General features: G+C 37.9%; 1 protein-coding gene across 1 annotated transcript in view; it reads right to left on the reverse strand.

The window, feature by feature from the left end:
• GABBR2 (gamma-aminobutyric acid type B receptor subunit 2) overlaps positions 1-24,829 on the reverse strand; it is a 492,274-nt gene that overhangs the window by 290,961 nt on the left and 176,484 nt on the right. The window contains exon 3 of the mRNA XM_050891519.1: positions 7,675-7,845. Within this exon, the coding sequence (XP_050747476.1) occupies positions 7,675-7,845 (171 nt within the window). The remainder of the gene's footprint in view (positions 1-7,674; positions 7,846-24,829) is intronic.

Raw genomic sequence — 24,829 nt, forward strand, 5'->3', positions numbered from 1 at the left:
ATACTACTGCCATAAGGAAAAAAAAGTTTCCTAGAATGGATGACGTGCACAATAGGCCAAAAAGACACTTATGCATGTCCTTCAGAAAATTCCAGCAAGTAACCACCTATATTTTATGTGCCTAAATATCTTCCTTTCAGATTCTGAAATTTCTTACTGAAAGAAATGCCTCGGTCTCTTCCATTTTAAATTACTGCAGTGATTCTTCACCCTTAAACCACTTATAAACCCCAGCGAAGATAGTTTCCCATTTATATGAATAGTATCCTGTGATATTAGTAGAAGTCACTTTCAGAGACTGCCTTTCTGTGAAGATCTTAATGTATCAACTTGAATTACAGGAAAGCATAATGATAAGACAGAACAGGGGAATTCACTCTTCTTCACAAACTCAAGAGGACTTGAAGTAAGTTGTTCCTAAGATTTTGCTGTAGAAATCAGGCAAGAACCGGGAATAGAGCAATATGAAGGAAGATCTCAGGCACATCTATGCTTGTACTTCTGCTTTGCAGGACAACCTAGAAACCACAAGGAGGGCAGAATCTCCATATTTCTGTTTATCGAACGCACAGGAACTATTTTGGTAAAAGAAGACTGGGGCTTCTTGAGATCAGGAAAAACCCAAGCAAACAAACAAAACCTCATTTCTTCATAATGTATGAAGTTGGATTAAATACAGACTTCGTTTTGCTAGCATTTTTAGATCAGTAGTTCATAGCTTTCAAGGTATACATCCAAGCTTGGTGAAAATTTTCTTTTGTTTTTCTTTTAAACCAGTGAAAGAAAAATAAAAAAACTCTTTGTTTGATACAATATATATTTCAACAAATGCTTAGAGAATATTTAAGGCTATATCAAGGCATCTCAAGCATCCTCCAAACACAGGAAGAATAGACTATGACAATATCTGTCCAGTAACAATGAAAAAAATGACAACTTCTGCCTCAAAAACTTCATATTAGTATTTCAAAGAAAGCCTAAGAACTTATTTTATTTCCAGTCGGCTTTATAAATATTACTGAATACTGGGCAGAAGTTATCCGTTTATTTTGTCCTGACTATAGCAACTTATGTTAGGAGAAGATTGCTCTTTCCCCAAAAGCAGCTGAGCACAAGCAGATGGGAGAAATTCCTGGGTGGAACCAGGAAAGGAAAGACATGGCAAACAGATCTTTTCATTTCCTTTAGAGACAAAAATATGAACCAGTCAAAGGAATCTTAAAGGCTTTGTGGAAAGAATGAAATGACACAGAAAACAAACAAAAAGATGGATAGAATACAGGAGGAAAACATGACACCTTGAAAAAATAAGAAACATTAGGAAGAGAAAGTTTGAAGAAGTTCTACAGTTAAACAATGACATTTATAATGTCTCCGTTTTCCTGCTCTCATTCTCTTCTCCCTATGCTTTTTCCCATATTTTTCTTTTACTGCCTTCTGTGTTGTCCTGGTTTCACATATCTTATCTTCTGCCTCTCTTTTCTACTTTTCTGCTCTCAAAGTTGAAGGTACAGGGCTCCTTCTAGGATGAAATCACTGGGTACTATTCAGAGCTTCCAGCTTAAACATTGCTGTTATCTGGTAAGTTTGATGCTCCCAAGCTCCTTCTTGGAGAAAAAGTAATATTCTTCTTACTGCACTAAGACCTCTTGGCAACTGTGATGGAAAGTGGAAATCTCTGCTCTTCAGTCTTTCCTCAGAAGCCAAGCCTGAGAAGTCAGAGTGTAATCACACCTTGAAGTCTGCATAATGTATACCTACAGCCATCAAAAATTGGTGTCTCAAACTTGTTTTCTGGCTGAAATTTGAAAGGTCAGGAGATATCTCATTTCTTTTCCCTGCCTAATCCCTCTCAGCCCCTCAGTAACTCTAATTGCATCTGCTTATCCAATGAATTCTTATCAGAACTGACCACTAATTCAGATCCTAGTTTGCAGACTCCACAGTGAGAGAGCAAGGCTACAATAAATAAACTTCTAAACGAATAAGACTTCTACCCTGCTTTCTCTACAGCAATAGACATATACTATGTTGAGAAGGCTTGTTTACTAGCTACTTTTCTTTGGAACAATTTTCTTTTTTCCAGTATTACATTTTCTGGGATGAGAAATGGAATTTAAAGATGCTAAATGCTTTCAACTTAGGTAAAATGGACCCTGACAACCTGCTGATTTTTGAAGTAGATGTCAGTGTACAAAATGCAGCACAACCTTAAGAAATCCTAAGAGTGTTAATCATGTTAGCCAGAAAAAGTGCTATTTTGTCCACTTACAAGGGTTGTTTCTCTTTAGTTTTTGTCACCAAGGTATTTTTAGGTTATTAAACTCAATGAAGATTGTGACAGAGTGACAAGAGAGAATATTTGATCTTTTATTTTTCATATCGTTAATCTATTTCATTAACTTACTGCACACTTCTCATTTCTTCTGTCTTTTTGAAATGCCACCTACACTGATAAAATTACATTAGGAGTTCTCAATATTTCCAGGAAGAAGCAGAGAAATCACATAAAGAGATGACTATTAAGAAGTAGAGAAAAACAAAGAGTCACTTGAGACGATCAGAATTTAACTTGTTTTAAAAACAATCTCAGACAAGACACGCAGTGGGAGGGAAATATATATTTTAAAAAATACAGAAATATCATGAATATGCCACCAAATGTGAAGTTAAGATGCAGTTTCACTGAATTTTAACATGACGGGAGCAAAAAGAAACAACTGAAGCCAGTCTAGAGGAAGTGTCCTATCACAAAACAAGGAAGCCAAAATCCCTCTTAGTGTACCAGTTCAATCAAGTGCCAACTTTCAGTTTGAAACATACTATGAACCAAAAAATATGTATAAATAAAATGAGCAATATGCAGGAAAGAAGAGTAAAATACTGAAGGTAAACTAGAATTACTGATTAGCAAATACAGCATTACCTGAAAACCAGTACATGATTACACATTTTTCTGTTTCATAGTCATATTCTGAAGCCTTTATATCTTCTACAACACTAGCGGCTCCCAACAGTTTTGAATTATTGATAGTTAGGTACGACTCCATTCTCATGACTCTTCCCACCAAAACATGAAACACAGCAAACACAGACCATAGGAATATTGCTTGGATTGCCTAATTCAAAATACAATCCCAAACAGGTAGTGCTAGACAGCAGCAAAATTGGAGGCACCAATTTCTGCATAATCTCCAGTCTGCTGAAAGCTCACCTGGGAATTGGAAACAGGACATGGTCAGGACTTTTCTGAGAACTGTGTGTACAACAGCTATAATTCTTCAGGGATGATAAACATTAAAGCTAGCCTTGCTTTGAGCAGCAGGTTGGACCAAACAACCTCCTGAGGTCTCTTCCAACCTAAATTATCCTATGATTATATACCATAGCAAACATTTAAAGCTGAAAATCCTGAAAATATTTTGTAACCTCATTGATAAACCTTTGCCACAGAATTATTAACTTTTGAAACAGAATCTTCTCCCAGAGGATGAGAACAGGGCAGCAGTTCACAAAATCTAGGACACAGAAGCACAGTAGGTATGAACTTGTCCTAGTTAAGTAACAGAACTGATGAAGTTTGTATATTACCTTTATACCAAGACAACTTACACTATTTAAACATTAATCCAATGGAAGAGACATTTCTAGTTGTACAAACAGACCTGAATAACTCACAAAGGATGCTAACAGTGAGCTGTGCTATTGGCAACCATAGAATTCATGTCACTTGAAAAGTCATAATCCTTGGGATCCAAGCAACGCCAAGAAAGGGAGCCTCAAGCTACGCTAGCAGTATCAGGTATATAGATATTGCCCACGTGCTTTAAGAACTGAAAGCATGCTGGCATAAACTTCTCCATTCTCTCTACCAACCTTTTGTCTCTCTATGTGACCTGGAGAATAAGGAAGATGTAACATTTGTTTATAAGAAAGAGAAGGATTTCCACCAAGTAAAAGGAAATGGGTGATAACGCAAAGTCTCTGCAGGAAGGGTTCCCAAGGGAAATGGCTGAAATAGAAGCAAGATATCCTCTGTAATTTTGGCCTCCAGAGATAAATTGGAGTAAGACTGATAATCTAAGCAATTGAGACAACTGCCTCATTACAAGGCAAGGTAAACAAAAAAAACAGCTTTATGACTTTCAGGGGCAGCTAACTTGCAGACAACTTAGGTTAGCTTTAATTATCAGGATATAAGATCACAGTACAAATTGCAAAGAGACAGGAGACAGTGATCCAGCTAAAGAAAAAAGTGATCAACCCAAAAAACCAGAAGTTAGATGGCAGCTGAAGAGATGCAATTAGAGTTTCTGTTGACTAAACTATACGAGTATGAAGTCTTCTCTATATAACATGAACAAGAAGGCAATATCTATCCCCACATGTATTTAGGTGGAAGGACAACTGGAGGAAATTAAGATAGATATCCAAATTGTTCTAGATTAAAAAAAAAAAAAAAGATCTGTCAAACTGATACAGTCTTTATGGGAGATGGAAAAATGAGAGAGAGAATTGCTCTGTCTTGCTGCTAAGAGTAAAACCACCTCAGTTACTACACAGGCTTCTCTAAAGACCCCATTAATTTATTTCTGCTTATTTTATTTTATATGAGAGTAAACAGAGATGACATTCAGTTACTTTTGGTCTAGTGGCTTGTAATGCATTTTCAGTACGGAAAAGAAGAATCACATCCTAAACTCCGTGGCATTTTACAACAAAGAGATAAGTTTTAGATGCTATTCAACAATTTTGTTACTTTCAAAAAATGTTAGATAGTTATGTCTGATGTTCCTTTAGAGGGAAAATTATGGTTTCAGTGGCTGTATACACTTATACCAGCACCTGGAGGTCACTAACAGGCCTTAATGGCCCTTCCTCTGGGACCTCCACCCCCACCTTTAGTCTTGTGTCTTCAGTCTCTGCCATGGACCTGCCCAGCAATCACTAGATCTGGCCCTGACCCTGACTTGCAGATTGATTTCCCAGCTTGGCCTTGGATCTGCCTCAATGCCATGGACTTACTTGCCTGATGGTCTGCACCCTTGGCTGAGCCTGCCCTCAACCTCTGGGCCTGCCTTCCTCCCTTGCAGTGGGGCTGGGCTCTGCCTGGCCATCACATGTTCTCCCCCTCTGCTGCTGGTGGCTCCCATCCCTCACTGCTCCCAGACAGCCAATTAATTATTTCCTCCAGTTTTTCCTGTGCTTTCGCTGTCTGCACAGGGAAGGGAGAAACTCTGCACGGAGCTGAAAAAGGAAAGATGGAGCTCTAATAATTTCAAAGACTCAGGACTCAACATGCTCTATAAAAATGACCTGAATTCAAGGAAGTTTTAACTGGATCTTGCATTACCTGAAGGCTTTAATGAATCACACTACATTGAGTTTGCAGTCTCACACAGAAGGTTGTTGCTTACCTTTCAAGAGGAATGGAAAGACTTTGAACTCAAGTGCAGCACTCTAGCAAACCCTTGAAAGTTGCAGTTTTAACGTTTCTTAAGTGACCCTGACAGACATGAAGTCCATTCCTCTGTCCCAAAGGAAGACTAAGAATCCCTATGTTGTGTTTGTTTAGTCTTATCTTAACAAACCCGACACGATGAAGGTTCAGCAACCTACCCAGTCTATTCCACTGTTTTCCACTTTTAATCTTTCTCATAAAACACGTTTCTAGATTACTGAACTTTTTTATAGACATCTCTGATCTACTTCCTTCTTGAAGACGATACTAGACCTGATGTTCCAACTTACATCTAATGAGCACTAAGTAGTGTTGAAGTTTCCTCTGTGTGTCTTAAGTGTCAATATTGCATTACATTGGGGGTGGTGAAACGAGAGCTGTTTGCTTCCTTTCTACTTTTTACAGTAGGTCAAGCAGTTTGACCTTCTTGACCCTTACCCAGTTTGTGGTTCATTGTAGTGCTTCCCGTATCATTCTCTGGAGATCTGCTGCCTAGATAGCCATTTTGCACTTTTTCACTTACATATTATTTATATTAAAACCTTTCTTTACTTGTCAAGATCATTCTGAAACCTAAACCTGTCCTCTGCAAAGTGCTTGCAGCTCTCCCCAAGCAGGTATCAACTGCAGATTTAATAAACATTTTCTCTGTCCCACTATCTAGAGAAAACTTTATCTCTTTCTAGAGAAAAACACTTGACAGAATCTCATCCTTCTTGTTTGACAGTGAACCACTGATAACTGCTCTTTGAAATTATAATTCCAAGCCAGAGAAGGATAAAGCATATCATACTTTTTGGTGACTTTTTGCTTCAGCATTTGCTTTAAAAACAAATATTCAACTGATCTGATGTCAATTAACCGTGGTGGCAAGAATATTGGTTAGAGACTGCTCTTACAGTATTTTCCTCAAGATCAAGTTTCCCTACTTTTTTTTAGGAACACCTTTAACATTTTTATAAGTCATAAAACATCACACTTATCACCTACCCCATCTCCCAGAGACCTGTTATCTTGTCATAGAGGGAAATTAGATTGCTTTACATGATTTATTCTTGACAAATCCATTTTGGTCATTGTTTAGCATCTTTTTATCTTCTGGGTGATTCCAAACAGATTATCTGCTCAAGTGTCTTTCCAGGAATTAAATTTAGCCTGACTGGTCTATAATCCCCTGGGTCTTTATGTGTTCTTTGGAAAGACAAACACAAAGGTTTCTTCCCTCCCCCTACAATTCACTTACTTTTTATCCTTTAATTCTCAAAGCTCATAAGGGAAGACTCTAAGATTTCTTAAGTACTACATAGTGAATTAATTGTGCCAGACAATTTGAAAATATCTGACTCATCTAAGCAGACTCTAACCTGTTCTTACTCCTCTTCACTAGTTTTAATTATGCTAGTCTTCAGAACACAGTCAGCCTTTTTTTTAATGAATGCTGAGGAAGGAAAAAAAAACCCAAACACGAAACTGGCATGCCTCTATTAGTTTTGCCTCTGTCAATTAATGGGCCAACTCTTTCCCTTGTCTTGCTCTGATTAATTACTTATAGGATGTTTTCTTTAACTACTGTATTGTTAAAACCATACTTAAGGCAGTTGGCCCATACTTTATTGCAATTTCTGTGACCAAAATGTTGCTCAGGGTGAAACTCAGAAGATTTGGAGGGTGCATAGTATGTGATCTTATCAGTTCTGGGGGCTTCAGTCATTTCTGTCTCAGTAAGCTCCTCTAATATTTTCAGCTATAGACTTACCAGATTTTGTCCCTCAATGTTCAGACTGTTCAGACCAATGCTTATAATAAATCAGAGCACAAAAGGAACACGATGAAATTAGATATATTCTCTCTTTTAAGTGAACTAATGGTTAAGCCTCCTTCAAAATCACACAATTTGGCAAGTCAAAGAGTATAAATTAACCTTTGCTAAAAAAAAAAAAAGTGATTTTTTTTCACTTGGATGCAATGATCTTGGGTGTAAAAAACAGACAAGGGAAAGCATAGGTAGTTTTTACTATAGACAGTCAAATAAACCCCAGAAGGGAATTAAGTTTATTCAGTACAGCAAACGTGACCTAGTAAGACAAAGCCAAACAAGACTGAAACAGTGGGTCTGTTTCTTTTTACTTAATTGCTATGAACGGAGGAACTAGCTCCTTGGAAGTCTAATATTAGTAGCTCTCTTTGTGTACTGGAAATTATGCAAGTCTTACCTCAGAGAACCTTTGTACATCCTGGGTTAAAGTTCCTACTCTCTTCCACTGATAATATTTGAGTAACTTCAAAATTGCTGGATTCACTGCATTATCAGATGGCACTGTCCGGAAGAAATAAGGATATTTTTTCTTATCAGCCAACTCTGGGGTTGTTGCTGCAAATGAAAGCTGAAAAAAATCAAACAACAAAAAAATGAAAGTCACTATAAGTCATCCAGCAGGCAGAAGAAAAGCTTTGCTGTTCTCAGTGCAACAAGACACAATCCACACATTGCGGTCATGTTGAGAATTTTCATCATCATACAGCTTGGAAGTCCTACCAGCACCATTTACTCATTTACTTTGAAAGGGATTTTTTAAATACCTTAGCTCTATAAACCACCTGCTACAAAATTAAACTAGGGAATCTTCAAAGTCAGTGGTGTAAAATCCTCTGTTTGAAATCACGCATCTTACACATTGTGCAGAACAAGAAGCTCTAAGGGAGTAAATCTCTATGATGAATTCCCCATCAACTTCCTTCTATGTTCTTTTCATAAAAGTTGAGAATAGCTCCAAGGGGATATTCTCAAACTCTTATGTATCTTTAAATTAGAGGGTGAACCTCTAGTAGCACTTCTTCCTATCTTCAGGTAATAAACCAGCTCTAGGTAGCAGAAAAAGAGAAAATAATTATTGCAGCCAAGGTGCAGCTCAGAAGATTACCTGGCTCCCAGCTTCCACCACTGAAGCAGCCCCTTGTGATCTGTGTTATCAAAGGGGACTCAGTGGCTAATTCTACACTTCTGAAAACACCAGAATTTGTACGTGGTTTGAGAATGCTTATAATGAAAGAAAAGAGGAAACCTTTTAACACACACCCCCCAAAAAAAACCCAAACAGAAAACTTCACTGAATTCTTCTGCCCAAGTTAAAGGCAGCATATTTTTGCGAATGATTTTCAGGCAGTGTTATGAAGGGAATGCCTGAATATTCGCTTTTTTTAAATGCTCCTATTCCAAAGATACTTGTGGTCATTCCCTCCAGTATTTTTTAGGTTGTTAGGAATGTGTTTCTCGAGCTTTTTTTTTTCAGCCATGCATAGCAGTTGAGGGTTTTTTTAAAGTACTGATTTAATGTAAATTGGTTTGACTGTCAAAAAATAAACTCCCTAATACAGTTAAGTCTTTCAAACTCAATAGAGAGTCAGAAAATGTAGGTGCATTCAAGCCTATATAAGTACATCCAACCATAGTATTAAGTTTACACTTTCTTCAATCAAGCATTCTGTATATTTGGGCTAGATACCCTTTTTTTAAAATTCAGATAGACAAATTTAATCTGATATAACAGTTCTAACCTTTTCTTCATGTTTATAAAATCTGGATTTAGCCTAGCAGAGACAGGACTCATTCTCTGTCTGGTTTTAGACTCACAGAGAACATATTGCATTGCTATAACCGCCTGAATATAGTTTGTTTTCCTAATTAAAACCCCTGAAATCCAAACAATTTAAAGTGTGCATAACTGGACATTTTACACTATACCATTCAAAAAGAGAAGATTCTTTCTCTTCACCACTCAGCAGCTAGAGAATATTTTTTAAGACCTTCTACTGCCGTGTAATTCTAAGGTAAAACATTTTTACTATAGCAACTGCTCTTTTATTAGATTTTATGAAAAAAGTACACTATGAGGTACTGTGATATTGTCATCTTGATTTTCCAAAACCATATTGGTTGGCTTACCTAGAACTTCATAACATTTAGTAATCAGCAATGAGTTTGCAAAGAGCTGATTTCAAGGGAATAAGAATGAAGGTCTGCCAGGCAGACCTAGCCAGCTTTTCTGTCTAGCCTTGTAACGCTGAACATCATGCATCCACTGCACAATGAAAGTGGAAATAAGGACCTGTATCTCTGACTGAGAAAGAGAGAAAATTTGACTTTAGAAATCCAGCATGAAGAGGAATGCCTCTCAGCAGCCTGGCTGCTTGCAGCCTGGTGACTGCAAAGGACTTGCTTTTCAAGTTATTATGGTTTTGGATTGAATGTAATTTCATTGATCCCTAAGAAAAAGAAGTGAAGAGCAATGCTGAAGTAACTGTAGTGACAAGCAACACCAGCAAGGTTCACCTAACTCAGGTTCACAGATTGAACGGTAACTTTCTGATCAGAAGTACAAAAAGCCTTAGTAATGAGGAACATCTCTACAGCTGTGAGCTGGCTTTAGGACGAAGATCTGTGATATAAGCAAGGCAATTCAGATCTATCCTTTGACATTTTAATGACTTAAACAAGTGCCTAAATTAGTATCCTAATTGCCCAAATTTTCTTGGGCAACAATGAAGTAAAACCTTACCTCTCTTCATTGATTAAAGAAACATGAAGAAGACTCATAACTTAGATTTCTCAGCCATGTAAAGTGAGATGAGATGAGTCCAGGTTTATGTGTAATACTAATGAAACCTGAATTACAAAAGAACATTTCTCTTCATTGTCTTTTTGAAGAAAGGTTTTATTAAAATATAAAATGGGAAAATTTCATGCTCAAACAAATCTTGGAATGTAGGATATGTTCAGAGGCCTCTTTTTCAAGCATCACATATACCATGGTTACTCTCATTCTGCATCACTTTGCCATTTTAATAAGACACTCATGAGAGATGGATGAATAATAGTTAAATACTGAAATAGTTAAATACTGAAATAGTTATGTCAGTCCTTTTTTTTTTCTTCCCTTTCTTCTTTCTCACAAGAGTTAAGTCATTGAAAATATGTAACTTTTCATAAAATTGTTCCTATGAGAGTTTGGGCGCATGCAATGAACTTAACCCCACATTCACCAGTACTCAATATTCTGCTTTGAGAGGGACAAGGAGGGAAAAGAAGAAGAAACTCATTATGTTTTAAAAAGTGGTAATGAAAAGACCATGTTAATAAATAAACTGACACAATGTAGGCTTACTGGAAAAGTATGTGATATAGCACGGCTATATAGAAATATCAGTAAAATATTCATAACAAAAACTTTAATCTATATGATAAAAAAATAAGATCACAACACTGTCCACCCACATATGCATTGAGATGGTACGGCCCTTGTTAACTGAATATAAATCCTCTGTATTTTAGGGCTAAAGTTGTTTATTCATGGCTGATCTGAAACTTGAACCTATTGAAAGGCAAACTTCATAGTTTCTTCACTTCGTTCTACAGGACCGAAAGCCATAGAGATCTGATTCTGCTTTTTGTTAAAGGAATTTCTTTTTATAACTTTTAGTTATTTAGTCAAAAATCTGGATGAAAGGCAATCCTACTGCTCATATAACTCTTTGCAAACCACAAAAGTACTATTTTTCACATTACTGTATTTTCAGAGCATACATATTCATGCATTGCTAAAAAAAATTTGTTACAGGTGTTACATAGCTGCCTCTGCGTACAGGAAGAGTGAGAGATAAATGTATAAGCGGGATTATAACTCAGCAACAAATGCCTGTGGGATGTATGATGTCATTCTTTCACAGAAAATTATTTTACATAACTGCTAAAGGTGATGGCCAAAAGCCAAACTTCAAGAATGGATGAAAGACAGGAAAATTTTTTTTTTCAAATTGCTATAAAATGGAGGACACAGTGGACATATACCAGGTGATATATCATAATTGTGTGTGTGGTGTTTGTCTGGTGCATATGCAAACAGGCTCTGTGCATATATGTATGTAGATCTAGAGAAAAAAATCATTCATATACATATCAGTTTGAATACTCTCAGAAAAACTGAAGCTACTTCTCAGGTTATCCCTGAGAAATCTTTCTTTAGAATATCTGCTTACAATTTGATACAATTGGTGAGCAACTGCTTGTGAACTTAAAATGAGTGTATGTAGGGAAACATACATAAGCTATGACTCACATGGAGATTTCAGAGATGAAACAGTTTAAAACTTTGAAATGGAAAATAAGATAACATTTACCATTCAAGTAAGAATATTAACTATAGTACAAAATGAGAACCAAATAGACCAAGGTATTGAAAAACAAATGTTTATTCCTTCATAAAAGCCATAATTTAGTAAAAGTTCTGCTGCCTTAATATCACCATTAAGTCCGCTCAAATTCTAAAATGAAAGACTTTATTTAACAGCTAAAATGCACTGTTTCTGACTTTTTAAATTATTCCTATTGCTTGTGTGATCACTATATAAATGGATTATAGTCAGCAGAGTTTCATCAGAATGCATTTTGTTTGCACATGTTAAAGAAAAACAATAATGTTAATACATACAGTCAGTATGAAAGGAATCAGTGCAAAAGGACTTCCAAGTACTTCACCTGAAGTTCATTTACTTATGCAATGTTTAGCTTACTGTGGTGTTCTCCCTATAATGTAGCACACAGACCATGTGGGAGCAAAAGCACAGCTAACTGGAGAGGTCCATATAGGGTGGCTGCAAGCCAGTATTTCAGACGAATTCCCAACCCCACTGAAGTCAGTGCCAAAACTTCCACCAACTTCCTTAGAGCCCAGATTTCAAGCCCGTGATCTGAGTACCTGGAAATCAGATCTAGTCAGTGAGATTTAACTACGTCGGTATAATTGTAACTCTGTAGGTCATCTTGACATTTTGCAGTATGCTTAGACTCAGATCCATAGTCATGCAGATTCTTCTGTTTGAAAGAGAAATACAGGGCTGGCTCAAGAGAGAGCTGAGCAGTTGTGCTTCATTGCTAGCAATGGAGAATCAGAGCAGAAACACAGCTAATGGCTTTATCTTACCCTGTGAATAGAAAGGAAGCAATGAATAACAGTTCTGGAATGGGTCCAAAGTAAAATAATTCAGGAAATGGTGTGAAATAGAAAAACAACAAAACATTAAAGATGATGCAGAAAGGACCCGATAGCACTATGTGTGTAAAAGAGTATCTTACAGTAGAGTTTTGAGGCCATAAAATGCAGGACTTTTTTGTACTTCAAAAAAAAAAAAAAAAAAAAAAGGCTTGGAAATTATCCAAAATTGAAAAAGCCAGTGAGACAGATTTTACTTCCAGATTAAAAAAACAAACAAACAAACAAACATTATTCCACAGAAGTCAAGGAAATTTCTTTGGCTTCACACTGAAAGTAGAATTTGATAATGGAGAGGACAGGAGAGGAGACAACGTTATACAACTATTACGAGAAATGCTTTAGCCTAATATGACAGATGGCCAGGTTAAGGAATTTGAACTGCTGGACTTTGCTGAAAAACTGAAAAATATACAGAAGGATTTTATTAAGGAGGTTTTGGGGTCAGGTACATGTTTTGATAAATTAAATTTTCTCCAGAAAGATGATACTTTTTGAAACAGGAAAACATCAATTTTGTTGAAAATCCATACAGTTTCATGGAAGGGTTGTGATCAACACTCGATAGAGTGAGATAAAAAAAAAATGTTAAAACAAAGTGTAGAAAGGAACAATTCTGCAGAAGGGGAGTAAAAGCTAGCTCTATAACCGTATATTAAGCTGAAATGAGGTGTGGTAGATTAAACTAAGAACATCAATCTAAAGTGCTTTCAAGTTAAAGCAAGCATGCTCCCGTTTAAGGAAGTAACAGTGCATTCCCTTAAAGAAAGTCAGTACGGAAGCGGGAATGGTAAGATGATAAGCTCTAGCACTCATTTAAGAAAATGGGATGCAACACTAATGAAATCAATGGGAAAGACTAGGAGTTATGTAAGAGAGGATGAATATTAGAAAGCTGAAACAAATTAGAAAAGGAAACAACACTGTATACAGAGTGTTTATATTCCATACAGAAGTCCAGAGGCTGGAAGCTGGAAGGCTGAAGCCACTCTGCTGTCCCAAGAACTGCAGAGGGAAGGGAAGCCACCAGAAATGGCAAACGGTCTTCTGGTGTTTGGGTGTTTTATTATCTCTAGGAAGCATTTATGTTTAAATTTTGTCACTGTAATAATGTACAGAAGTCTGGGAAAAATAAAAGACCCGAACTATCCCTGGGGTAAACAGTCACCCTCATCTAAGGCAACAGGTCTGTTTAGGAGTCACATTTATTTAAGAGGGCTGTGTTAGCTAAAGTAAATCAATAACAGAAACCCTTAGCAAAGTTATTTCAGGTCCATAAAGCCAGTAGGGCAGGAAACCGCACTCCCCTTATAAAGCAGAGTGGCCCATGGAGCAGAGTGGCTAGAGGATCGGAAGCATCTCCCACCACAAACTCCCCAGCAGCTCGAAGGAGGCCCCTGACATCTGGCAGGAGATGCCAGAGCATCTGGATTTGTCAATTCCAAATTGAGAATGAGGTGTCACTCTCACCACTTGCCTCTCCAAAGGAGAAGGCTGTGAAACAAAGCTACACACTGTGTGCATGGAGTATTACACATTGGAGGGGGGAAAAAAAAGGCGCTTTAGATACAGGGTAATCTCTTTTTAATAAAATGTCATCTGCTAAGACAACTGATTCATGTTTGCAAATGGGGAAAATCAGCTTATTGAGCACCAGAGAGATTAGCTTAATTTTCCTAGGCTTCTGCACTGTGGCTTGTATAAGTATTTTATTAATGATCCCTAGAAATTTAAATCTGCCCCTGCTGCTGCAAAACTAGTCTTGATGGAGAGTTTTTTATATATGGCAGATATCACCTGTATTTCCTGTACCTTTTCTAGAAAGCTAAATTATGCTGATAAATCAACGCTGCTAAACAGGTTATAAACTGCTGATTCAATCGATTGGTGATATCATTTATTGTCATCATAACTAAAGACTGCATGTCATGTATGCTTAGACAGGAAGCAATATTTTCTGCAAAAAAGGAAAATGCAAATAATTATTTCCAAAAAGAAGGCAGAATATCAGAAAGCTCCATAGAAAATACTCTTACGATGGTACAGGATTGCACATATAGGATCTTGTCATAGGAAAATAACAAGGACAAAACTCAGGAAGATGATAATTTGCGGCAATGCGTACTTGTGACACCACACACCATTCCTTTGTGTGCCTTGCCAGGAGCTCTAACGTTTTGACAAGCCTGTGCCAACAATAACAATACTCGAGTGTGGGCATATGATGACTTGATGGTCCCAGGAGCTAGAAGGACCAGAATGGAAACTAATGAATAACGAAGAGTTAAAAGATTTGTCTGCTGCAACTCTTGAGACAGCATTAGATGATGTCATGTAACAAGTGAAACAATATACTCTTAACCCAGAGACAGAGAATAGATTGAAGTGTAACAATTAAACTGCATTTTTAATTGAACAGTAATTGATGTGTTGTAATAAATATTAAAAGACAAAAAATATAAAGATTTAGGTTAAATGTTAATTCACTATTTAAAGATTAACAGTAACCTTACTATACAAGCCAACTTGCCCAGATGTGCAGTCAAACTACCACTGAACTTGATCTTACCACTAGTCAAGTTATGAATAAATTTTAATATAATAACAGCACTTGGAATAAGAAAATAGTGATGTATAATCAAGAAGAATATTAAAGAGAATCTTAAGAAATACACCATAGCATGTAAAGTAAAAAAGTGATATATTAGACTGCTCCTTCCCAGACCAATGCACAAAATGTATCATCTAATCAGCTTTGATGGATGATTTAGAGAAAAGGTATGTGGAAATAACATTGCAAAGATGGCCGCAAACACCTATATATTTGGAAAATATTTCAACATAAGAAGCTAAGTGCAGCAGTTTCATTGATGGAGGCATTGCATAGATCTTCAAAGCAGGTGAAAGCAACACACAGTAATAAAGATCAAGAAACAAAGATAATGTTTCTTGATAATTTGCCTGCACAGCTGCTGGTGATAAGAGTATCTATATACAGACAGTAAAGGAACTGGTTCTGACCCAGACCTAGGAATCAAAGTGGCAATCTTCCGTATTAGCTATGCTCTAATCCTGATCCTCAAATAGCACAGGTGACGCACTAACATAAATTGAAAGAAGAAAGAAGGGGGGCTAAAGAAGAAAATACTAACAAGAAATTATGCTTTTCCAGCAGTGGTAAATCAGCTACATTTTTACCTGTCATAAATAGTCTTAAATATTTACTTGAATGAAAGCTCTGGAGACTCCATCATACTTACATTCAGAAGATTTTATGGGATTGAAAAAAATTCAGTGCTATAACAAATAAAACTAACGATCATTAAAAAATGTTCTGTTAACTCTGTATGGGCTTTCATTATGACAGTTGCAAGAGCAAAATAAAAGTCTGGGAGAATATCTATGATGGCTTACTAGCTGGTACATGGGCAGGATGCCTCATCCAAATGGGAACAGAAAAATACACATTGTATTAAACACACTGGACAAGAATGGATCTCATGGACGAACATCCCTTTCATCATCCATAACACATTACCCATCTGATTAGAGCTACTGTTCCTTTTAAAATCAGATGTTTTGCCAAATACTCCTGCCCAATATCATCTGCCATTACCTTCATTAATTCTGTGTCTGAAATTGCTTCCACTGACTGCCTTTTGGCACCTGGGAGTTTCCAGAAAAAGCACTTCCAGCTGGTCTCAAGGTTGGAAGGCACCCGCCTCCACGCTGATGGCATTCCAGTGAATTAATCCAATCACAATAAGACTGATATTCAGCTGCATGCTGTTCTGGAGACATTTCAGGAAGCATTTCTGGCTACTGAATGAATCAATATTTTTGAGGATAGAAACTGGTTTAGATAAAATAAAATCCATACGAGAAGTACTTCAGCTGAAAGATGTGTGCCTATAGGCTAATGGCAAAGGAGCATTCAGTCCTGTCTGCTTCCCGCTTGGGTAGCCTGACCTACTCCCAACATGACTTGGTAGGAACTGCAGATGTCTGAATGCAAGAAGTCAGACCAGATGATCAAGTTTGGTCTTTTGGTGTTAAAATTTTCTACTCTCATAAAGTCTGTGGGTTATGTTGAAGAATAGTGATTGAACTGATCCTCAGCTGAGGAGTTTTTTTGTCTTCAGGTAACGGAGAGGATAAACACTAGCTGAAAATTGTAGCAGACCTGCTGAAAAAAAGTGAAGAAAACAATCTAGACATTAGCATTACTGCTTCACCTGCCTCTTGGGCTGAAAGATTAAAACTTCCACCCATCTGTTCACACCAGCCAGAGCCTACATTTAAGAACTTTGTAGAAAAAAATAAATTAAAGGAATTCCTAGAACAACATTTCAAGTGAACAGAAAATAGAATAGTTATTATTGTTCAGAGCAGAATAAAGTTGCAGATCAAATCCAATCCAACTAATGGGATCCATTGTAAGTTCTAGTAAATACTGCCTAACAAACCTAATGCATTCACCTTACTTCTGAGACGTGCCAAGGAAGTATATCATGGAGTTATGGAGGGTGTCCTGCAATTCAATGGTTAACAGTGCAACCAGTATAGTTGATAGAGACTTTATGATTTATAGTTTCAGTAGGCAGCCAGCTGAACATGAGGCAGAATCATCTCAAACAAATTACCCCATCCAAAAGTAAAAATTCAGCATTAGGCTTAACTTGATTCTTTCACTATTAATGGAAAATAAACAACTGCTATCCCCTTTTCATTGCATATTTCTTCTGACCATTCATTTGAAAAGGTCTATCACAGTTTGAAGCAGATCTCAAAAAAAAAAAGAGAAAGGTACTAAGGGAATAAATCTGGCAATCATTATTTGCTTTTTCTACTCTCCAGAAAATATTTTCAGATCTATATTAGGCACAGATCATTTACACCTAACACAGGTGTTCTGCTTACTGCTAGAGGTTGACCAGAGAATTGAAATTAAATGGCAGATCTACAGAACTTGCTGCAAAATTTGTTTTCATTTCCAAACAGAATAAAAGACAAAATCTTTTGAGCATTTTCATAAATGGAACTGCATTGCAAAAGAGGGTTGTATATCTTTGTCTGTCACACTCAGTTGCTTAGCATTTGGCTACTGGCCTGGATTATACCAGAATTCAGCTTCAAATCCCTGCTCTGCTTCAGTCACAGCATTATTGTTTATCCCAAATCAAGCAGAGTCTCCTACACTCATACTCTCGCTACCCAGCTTGCTTGTCTCTTGTCTATAACAGATTATGCTCAAAATTTAGTGAAAACCAACAACTTCGTAAAATATTTCACCTTTGATAAAACAGGCTATATTGCCATAATCCATTAAAAAAAAAAAAAAGAAAAAGAAAAAAATTCTTTCCAGACCTATTCACAGCAGCATGTTCCTGGCTGGCTGCCCAAAACTATTATCATTCTATTAGTATTGTTTGTTTGTCAGACTTCATCCGGCTAACACATGTTAAAACTACAGCTGTTCTGTCTACATTTGGATTTTAAATAAGATATCTGTTTTATTATTTTTCCCCCTCTAAACGATGAAAAGGAAGGAAAAACTTCCCCAATACAATACCTTAATTGTGCAATATGGGGGTGTCCTGTTCTTGTGAGCAAATGAACCCTGCACTCTATGGGAAATGGGGAAAAGGACCATTGGTGAGATTTAAGATAATTCCCCAGTTCCTCTGTGGAGTGGACACGCTAATACAGTCCCAATTCTGTCCTTTCCACCTTTTATTTCTTTTACTGGAAGTATAACATCTGAAGAAATAACGCACACCATGTTAACTCATGATTTACTGAAATCCTCACAAAAATCCTTTTTGCACAATCCTAAATCATGAATTAGTGGTTTGTTTATTTCTTCATTCTCTGGTTTCAAACCTAAGCAAGAAATCCCAGATTTTTCAAGCCAAAACAGGTGACATCCTCACTATGCAATACAGTGATACATAAAGAAGCTGTTTACTCTGCATGGAGCAGCACAGCTCAGAGATGCCTTATCAGGTCCTGGGAGCAATACCCCGGCACTAATTCTGCACTCTGCCTGGGCTAATTTGCCTTTTCTTTCAGCTCTGTAACTTTTCTGATATCTCAGCGCTGCATGCTGCAGTCACATCCCACCAGAAGTGTTTAGAGAGCAGTCCGACAACAGTCACTTGGAACTGTACCTTCTCTAATAATGGATAAAGAGGGGTTGTGCTACAGAAATCAAGGGCTTGCTGGAGGGGAAATGATGAAATAAAAACTGATGAAAAATCAGGGAACTTTCTTTGCCAACAGACGTTGCCAGGAAAATAAGTACTGCTTGCCCAGCAGCAAGGGCAACTTGGGTTACATTGCCACTAAAAACCTTCAGCATAAATGCCAATCACAATTATGATTATAATGTATTTGGCATTAAAATGTCAAATGTGTCGTTGATCCTCCTCTAAGAAATAACCAAGATCACATATACTTTATGGTTTTCTTTATCTGCAGTCAATGCAGATTTTAACAAGATGCTCTAGATAGAAAACTACATGTCCAAAACCTTTCAGTAACATATGCAACTAGGAAATGTTCATGCAGATATATTCAGACAACCTAAATCACAAAACTAAAGCTGTATTCTGTGGTTTCTAATCTATGAATGGCTGTAAAAAAATCTTATGAGGCATTATAATCTATTTTTATAAAATAAAAAATGGCAAACAGTCTTGGTCCGAGTACAGTTACAAAAGAAAAATCCCCTCTCGAATGTCACTGAGGAAGTGGAAGAAAGCATGAGCGTTTCCTCCCAGTGCCGGTGCCTCTAGGACACCAGCTAATTGTTGCCTGAGTAACCCTCAATGTGTTTTTCTCAACACCTATGCCTTGCAGGTCACTTCAGCAGTTACCATTAATTTAATAAGTGTTTCTTTATGTCTGCATTTGATTTTAAGTACAGTACTTGCCCCTGGTCTTAGAATGCATGCTGGGTAGAAAGCATTAACATTATCTACATCATTTAAGATTATGCACACTTCAGTTAGATCTCTCAACCATTTTTCCTTAGTTGCTGCCATCATCCTAGTTCCTGCAGGCTGAAAGCTGAATGTTTTCTCTAGACCTTGTTATCTTTTTTGTCACTTACACCATAAAACTGTTCACTACAATCCCATCTATTCCTGAAAATAGTCCTTACCAATCTGCTTTTCTTACAATATTTTCCATAATTTACATCCATCCAGGTGAGATAAAAACTGAACTAAATCACTCCACATCTATATGTAGTACTAAACCCAATGTGGCCTTAATTTTTCACATGCAATGAATATCTTTGTGCTTGATCTTTGTCACAGAGCCAGGAAAGTGCTGAAGAATATAGTTTAATTTTAAATATTTCAAGAGTTATATTGATTTGAGGGAAAGAACTCATATATGAAAACTCAGTACATGCATTAGAGTTTGGTAGTGCTTATTAGTTTTGGAAGGCTGGTTTAAATATCTTTCCTAATTCAATCTCTTGTAATTCATTATTTATTACTCACTTCTCATGTGCAGTGATTAAGTTGTAATTTTTAAAGTCACTTGCCTCTTCTCAACCCTCTCACTTGTGATCCAGTGTTTTCTGAATTGCCATTTATTTCTATACAGTGTTTCTGACCAAATTGTTGTCATATTTGTGCTCTTTTTTTTTGGCCTTTTTTTTTTTTTTTAACCACATATCTTATGGCTTTGTCTACTTGGTCTTAACAGATTACTGACTTTGGCTTCTGTTATTTTGGGTACTGCTGAGTTCTTTTGGTCTTTTTCAAATACCGCTCTTGGACATATTCCTGCCAAATGTGAACATGTCTACTATTTTTACTGCCTCTACATAGGACAAACACTTGATGGGACAAACAGCAGGGCAAAGGGAAAGCATCTTTGACAAAGGTGACCAGTGCAATTCCAGATCAGAAAATATAAAATGTTAACATTCAGACGAAGATTTCAGAAATTAAATTGGTGATCTGGACGGCTTTTCCCGAGGAATTAAACTTTACTCCGTGCTAACATACTTTCACTATGAATTTTGAAATACGTCCCGCAGTTAAAATAATATCAGCTTTATTAAGAATACATATCAAGAGATGCACTAACAACCTATATTAATGTATTGTGCATCTGAGTGAAAAACAAAATAAGATTAATTATTCACTGTCTTTTTTACAAGCAGGTTATTCAGAAATTCTCTGAAGTTGAATAGTTAAGTTTGTTAAATGAACAGTAAATTATTCCCCCCCCGCCCCTTTAAACTTACCTACTGAAGAGAACTATGTCTTTGAGAATTGAGACTCCTGGTATATTTGATCACTTATCCAGTAAGAAGAGAGGAGGTAAACCACAAGTGACAGACCACCTCTCTGTTTGAGCAGTAGTAAAAATGAAGGTACTTTTCCTAATGTGAGTATAGTATCTTTGCAGCAAGTTCACAGAAAGCCTTAGAAATTAATAGGGCATTCTTTTCTTTTTTTCTTTTCTTAATTTGGTTATCAGATTCATCCAGTTTACTATCCATAAGTTACTGGAATTGCCAGCTTTCGCTTCTACCATAGTAATAGTTTATTTATTCTCCAGCTTCCTGGACTCCTGATTTTCCCCTTGTAGAGAGATTCAGATTACTCTGAGCAGAAAAGCACCTCCCAGAGTATAGATAAGGAGTGATCAGAAGAAGGCCAGCTTGAATACAACCTCTTGACCCATTCCAAAACAAGGCTCTAAAGATAAAAAGCAGGGAGGAAACCCTGGCAGGAAATAAGCAACAGCACAAGAACTGGATAAGAGACCGTGAGATAGATGGACAAATGACAAGAGAGAACAGAAGAGGTGCTGTTCAGAGCACAGAAAAAGAAAGACACACTGTAGGAAAAAAAGAGATGAACAGACCAAAACAAAACATGCACAGACACCGTAGACAGATGCAGTGAACAGGAGGAATCTTGGCCTTATTTATCATCTGCTGAAAGCCTGGCTTTGTGAGTACTTGGGCTTATATATGCAAACACAGGCATCTAACCAGCTGCACAATTACATGTCTACGTGTTCAATGAAGGAACTTCAGAGGTCTACAGCCACTGAAAAACCTGGGTCACTTGGACCTCAGAGAACAGTAAGTAGAGGACAGCATATGCTTTCTAAGACTTAAGTCTACATGAGGAATTTTACCTCCCAGTATATTTACAGCAGTGTAAAGCTTCAAGTTTGATGTGATTTATATTGGTACATCATAATTTGTATTGACTTGCCTGGGATAAACTTTAAGGTGAGATGAATCACTCCCTAGAAGCATCTGCTTCTCACTACTGTAGGCGCTAATGGGAGACTACAGTGACTGTATTAGATGCAGCCACCTACACTGCACTTGGTCGAATGAATCCCATAAAAATTATCAGATCTATATAGATATTTAAGCATGTGAAGAACCAGTGAGGCACCTAGAAGACACTTCAGCCTCTTAACCCCTGAGGATTTTTATGTATTTGATCTCTTTAAAAGTTTAAACTAAATGGTTAGTAAAACTGATGGTGCTTTAATTCTTCAAAAATCATATTAAAAGGCAAATACAGATGTCACAAAATGTTCAAGTGAATCCATATATTCACTGTCTGGAAAAATTCTTACCATAGTGCTAAAGTTTAAGGCAACTGAATTTTCACTGTAATTTCTCTCAATCTTAAAAATACTTGGAGATTCAGGTCAGGTATCTCAAAACAGTCTTAACCGTGTCCTTACCACATCTTTCATCATAGCATAATACTTCCACTTCTACATAAACAGCCCAAAGCAACTTATGGGGCAGCTGTTTACTTTGTTGAATAAGAGTTGCCATTTGAGCCAGTGATTTTTTCTAGTGTCATTAAGCATGTAGTGTCATCAAGCATGTAGAGTCATGCCCATATAACATCCCTCTATGACTAGCAAGCTCATTTACCTTAAACCTCAAGCAATAGCCAAACAAAACAGTACCCTTATACTTGCATCTGCTCCTTTTAAGCTTTTGTACGTATATCCACACAGCTAAGGCTGCAGGCAGACCTGTGGTACATACAAGCTCAACCAAAGTCTGCTGCTGAGCCTCCACTGGTATCACTGGTTGTTGGATTAGGCCAATGCTACACACCCAGCTATATCCCAACTGCTGCATAACACTTGAGCTCTCACAGTCAGTCATGGAGCTAAGCACTCACTCTCTGTCGTCAGTTTTCTGCATGTTCTGCTTTACCAAAAGACAAGTGCAACACAGCTGAAATATAACAGGAAATGTACTTTAAATGACTAAATCAAAGAGAAGGGACTACAACTTTAACCCACCCCTTTCTACACTAAACTGCATGGCTTCGCAGAAGCAGTGTGGCAAAATTGAGGGAAAGAGGATACTGGACAGATTCTGCAGCCAAACCCAATCCATTCTTGGTTTGGGGAGTCAAGCACAATTATCCCCCTATGACAGCCAGCTAAATATGGAAGAGAGGCAGACAGGTAGAAGGCTTTCTCACTGTTCTTTGCACAAAATGGTGCACCGTAGATATGAAGTTTCCCTGGAGATAGTAGGTGCCACAACCAAAAAAGCAAAACAGAGTAAAGCCTCAAAAACATATGGTCTGGAAATATTTTGAATTAGTGGATCCAGAAAAAAGAAAAATATATGGAAGTATTATACTCTCCTTCCCTATGTTGGCTATAAAATATGTTGATGGTATCAGGATGTCATTCAAATCGTAGTTGTTTCAAGTCCTTTTGCGTTAAAATGATGTCTACTTTTAAGTTATTGATCAAATGAAAACGGAATGGCCCCATTGCTGATGGAAAGGATTTTTTCTGTATTCACATAGAGTATGTAATAATTCAGAAATTTTGATGCTATTACTTATTGCTGTTATTGAGAACTCATGAGCTACACATAAAGATCAATACACATAATTTTCCTATGTTGACAGCCTCTCTCTCTCACTGCCAGTAAAACCACACATTTATTCAAGTTCTGAGCCTGCAGGACTCAATTCAGTGTGGTGGTTGGAAGGGAGCTGGTTGGGAGGCTGCAGGGGAGAGCAACGACTCCAAAAGGAATATTACAGCTTCTGGGTATTTCTGGGTTTCTGGGTGCTTGTTTCGGGAAGGTACAGCGCTGTTTCACAACAGCTTTCAAAGAGTGAGAGGCCACTCCAATTTTGAGGGGGTGAGGCTGGGAAGAGGCATGCACCCCCCCTCTCTCCCATATGTCTTTCTACCTCTCCCCTTTCTCCTGCAATACAGGACATTTGCCTCCTTCTTGAGACCCGCAATACAAAGGCACAAAACAGCCATCCTTCTGTCCCTGGCGTAACCTCAACTCACCTCCTCTTGAGCTGCTCGGAAGAGGCAAGAATCGGAAGCTGTTCCTGGAGAAGGTGGAGTAGAAAGGAACAAGCAGCCTAACAACTCAAAGGGCTGGAGAAAGTGGTGCCTGCCCTGGCTGATCTGCCCCTCACTTCCCTCCGCAGTGATCCCCCTCCCTAGCCCCTGCCCCACAGCTGCCAAAGACCACTGGTCAGGGAAGGAGCAGATACCAGAGGGCAGCCTGTCCCCGTGTCCTGGCACAGAGGCAAGGCAGGCAGCCCCCACGGCACCTCTGCCCGTCATGGCTTCCATCCAAACCTAGCACTAGGGGCACGCGCAAGGTGCTGCTGTTGAGCGCGACTGGGATTCATAACTACAGCCTGTTGCGGAGTCCGTGAGCTATGCCTGTTGTTGATTCTTGGAAATGAAGCAGTTGTTCGTAATGCCAAATACTGTCTTCATTCTTATAAAATCGAAGTATAAAAAAAAAAAAATCCTAAGCATTTTATACAGTGTAAGATACATACACATATTTATACACATATACGATCTCCCCTGAGCCTTCTCTTCTCCAGGCTAAATGATCCCAACTCTCTCAGGTTCTCCTCATATGATAGATGTCCGAATCCCTTCATCGTTGCAGTGGTCCTTTGGTAGACTTTCTCCAGTATGTCCACATCTGTCTTGTTCTGGGGAACCCAGACCTGGACACACCACTCCAGACATGCTCTAGTCAGGGCTGAGCAGAGGAGAAGACTCACCCACCTCCCTTGACCTAGCGTTAACGCTCTCCCTAGTGCAACCTGGGTGCTGCTGGACGCCTATGCCACAAGGGCACTTTGCTGGCTCATGTTCCACTTGGTGCCCACCAGGAGGCCCAGGGCCTTTACTGCAAAGCTGCTTTCCAGCCAACCACCACCCAGCCTGTATGGGTGAGTACCTGGGGTTTCTTCCTCCCCAAGGGCAGAACTTGGCATTCCCTTTGCTCTGCTTCAGGAGA

This window comes from Gymnogyps californianus, chromosome 2, assembly GCF_018139145.2.
Source record: "Gymnogyps californianus isolate 813 chromosome 2, ASM1813914v2, whole genome shotgun sequence".
Classification (NCBI taxonomy): Eukaryota; Metazoa; Chordata; class Aves; order Accipitriformes; family Cathartidae; genus Gymnogyps; species Gymnogyps californianus.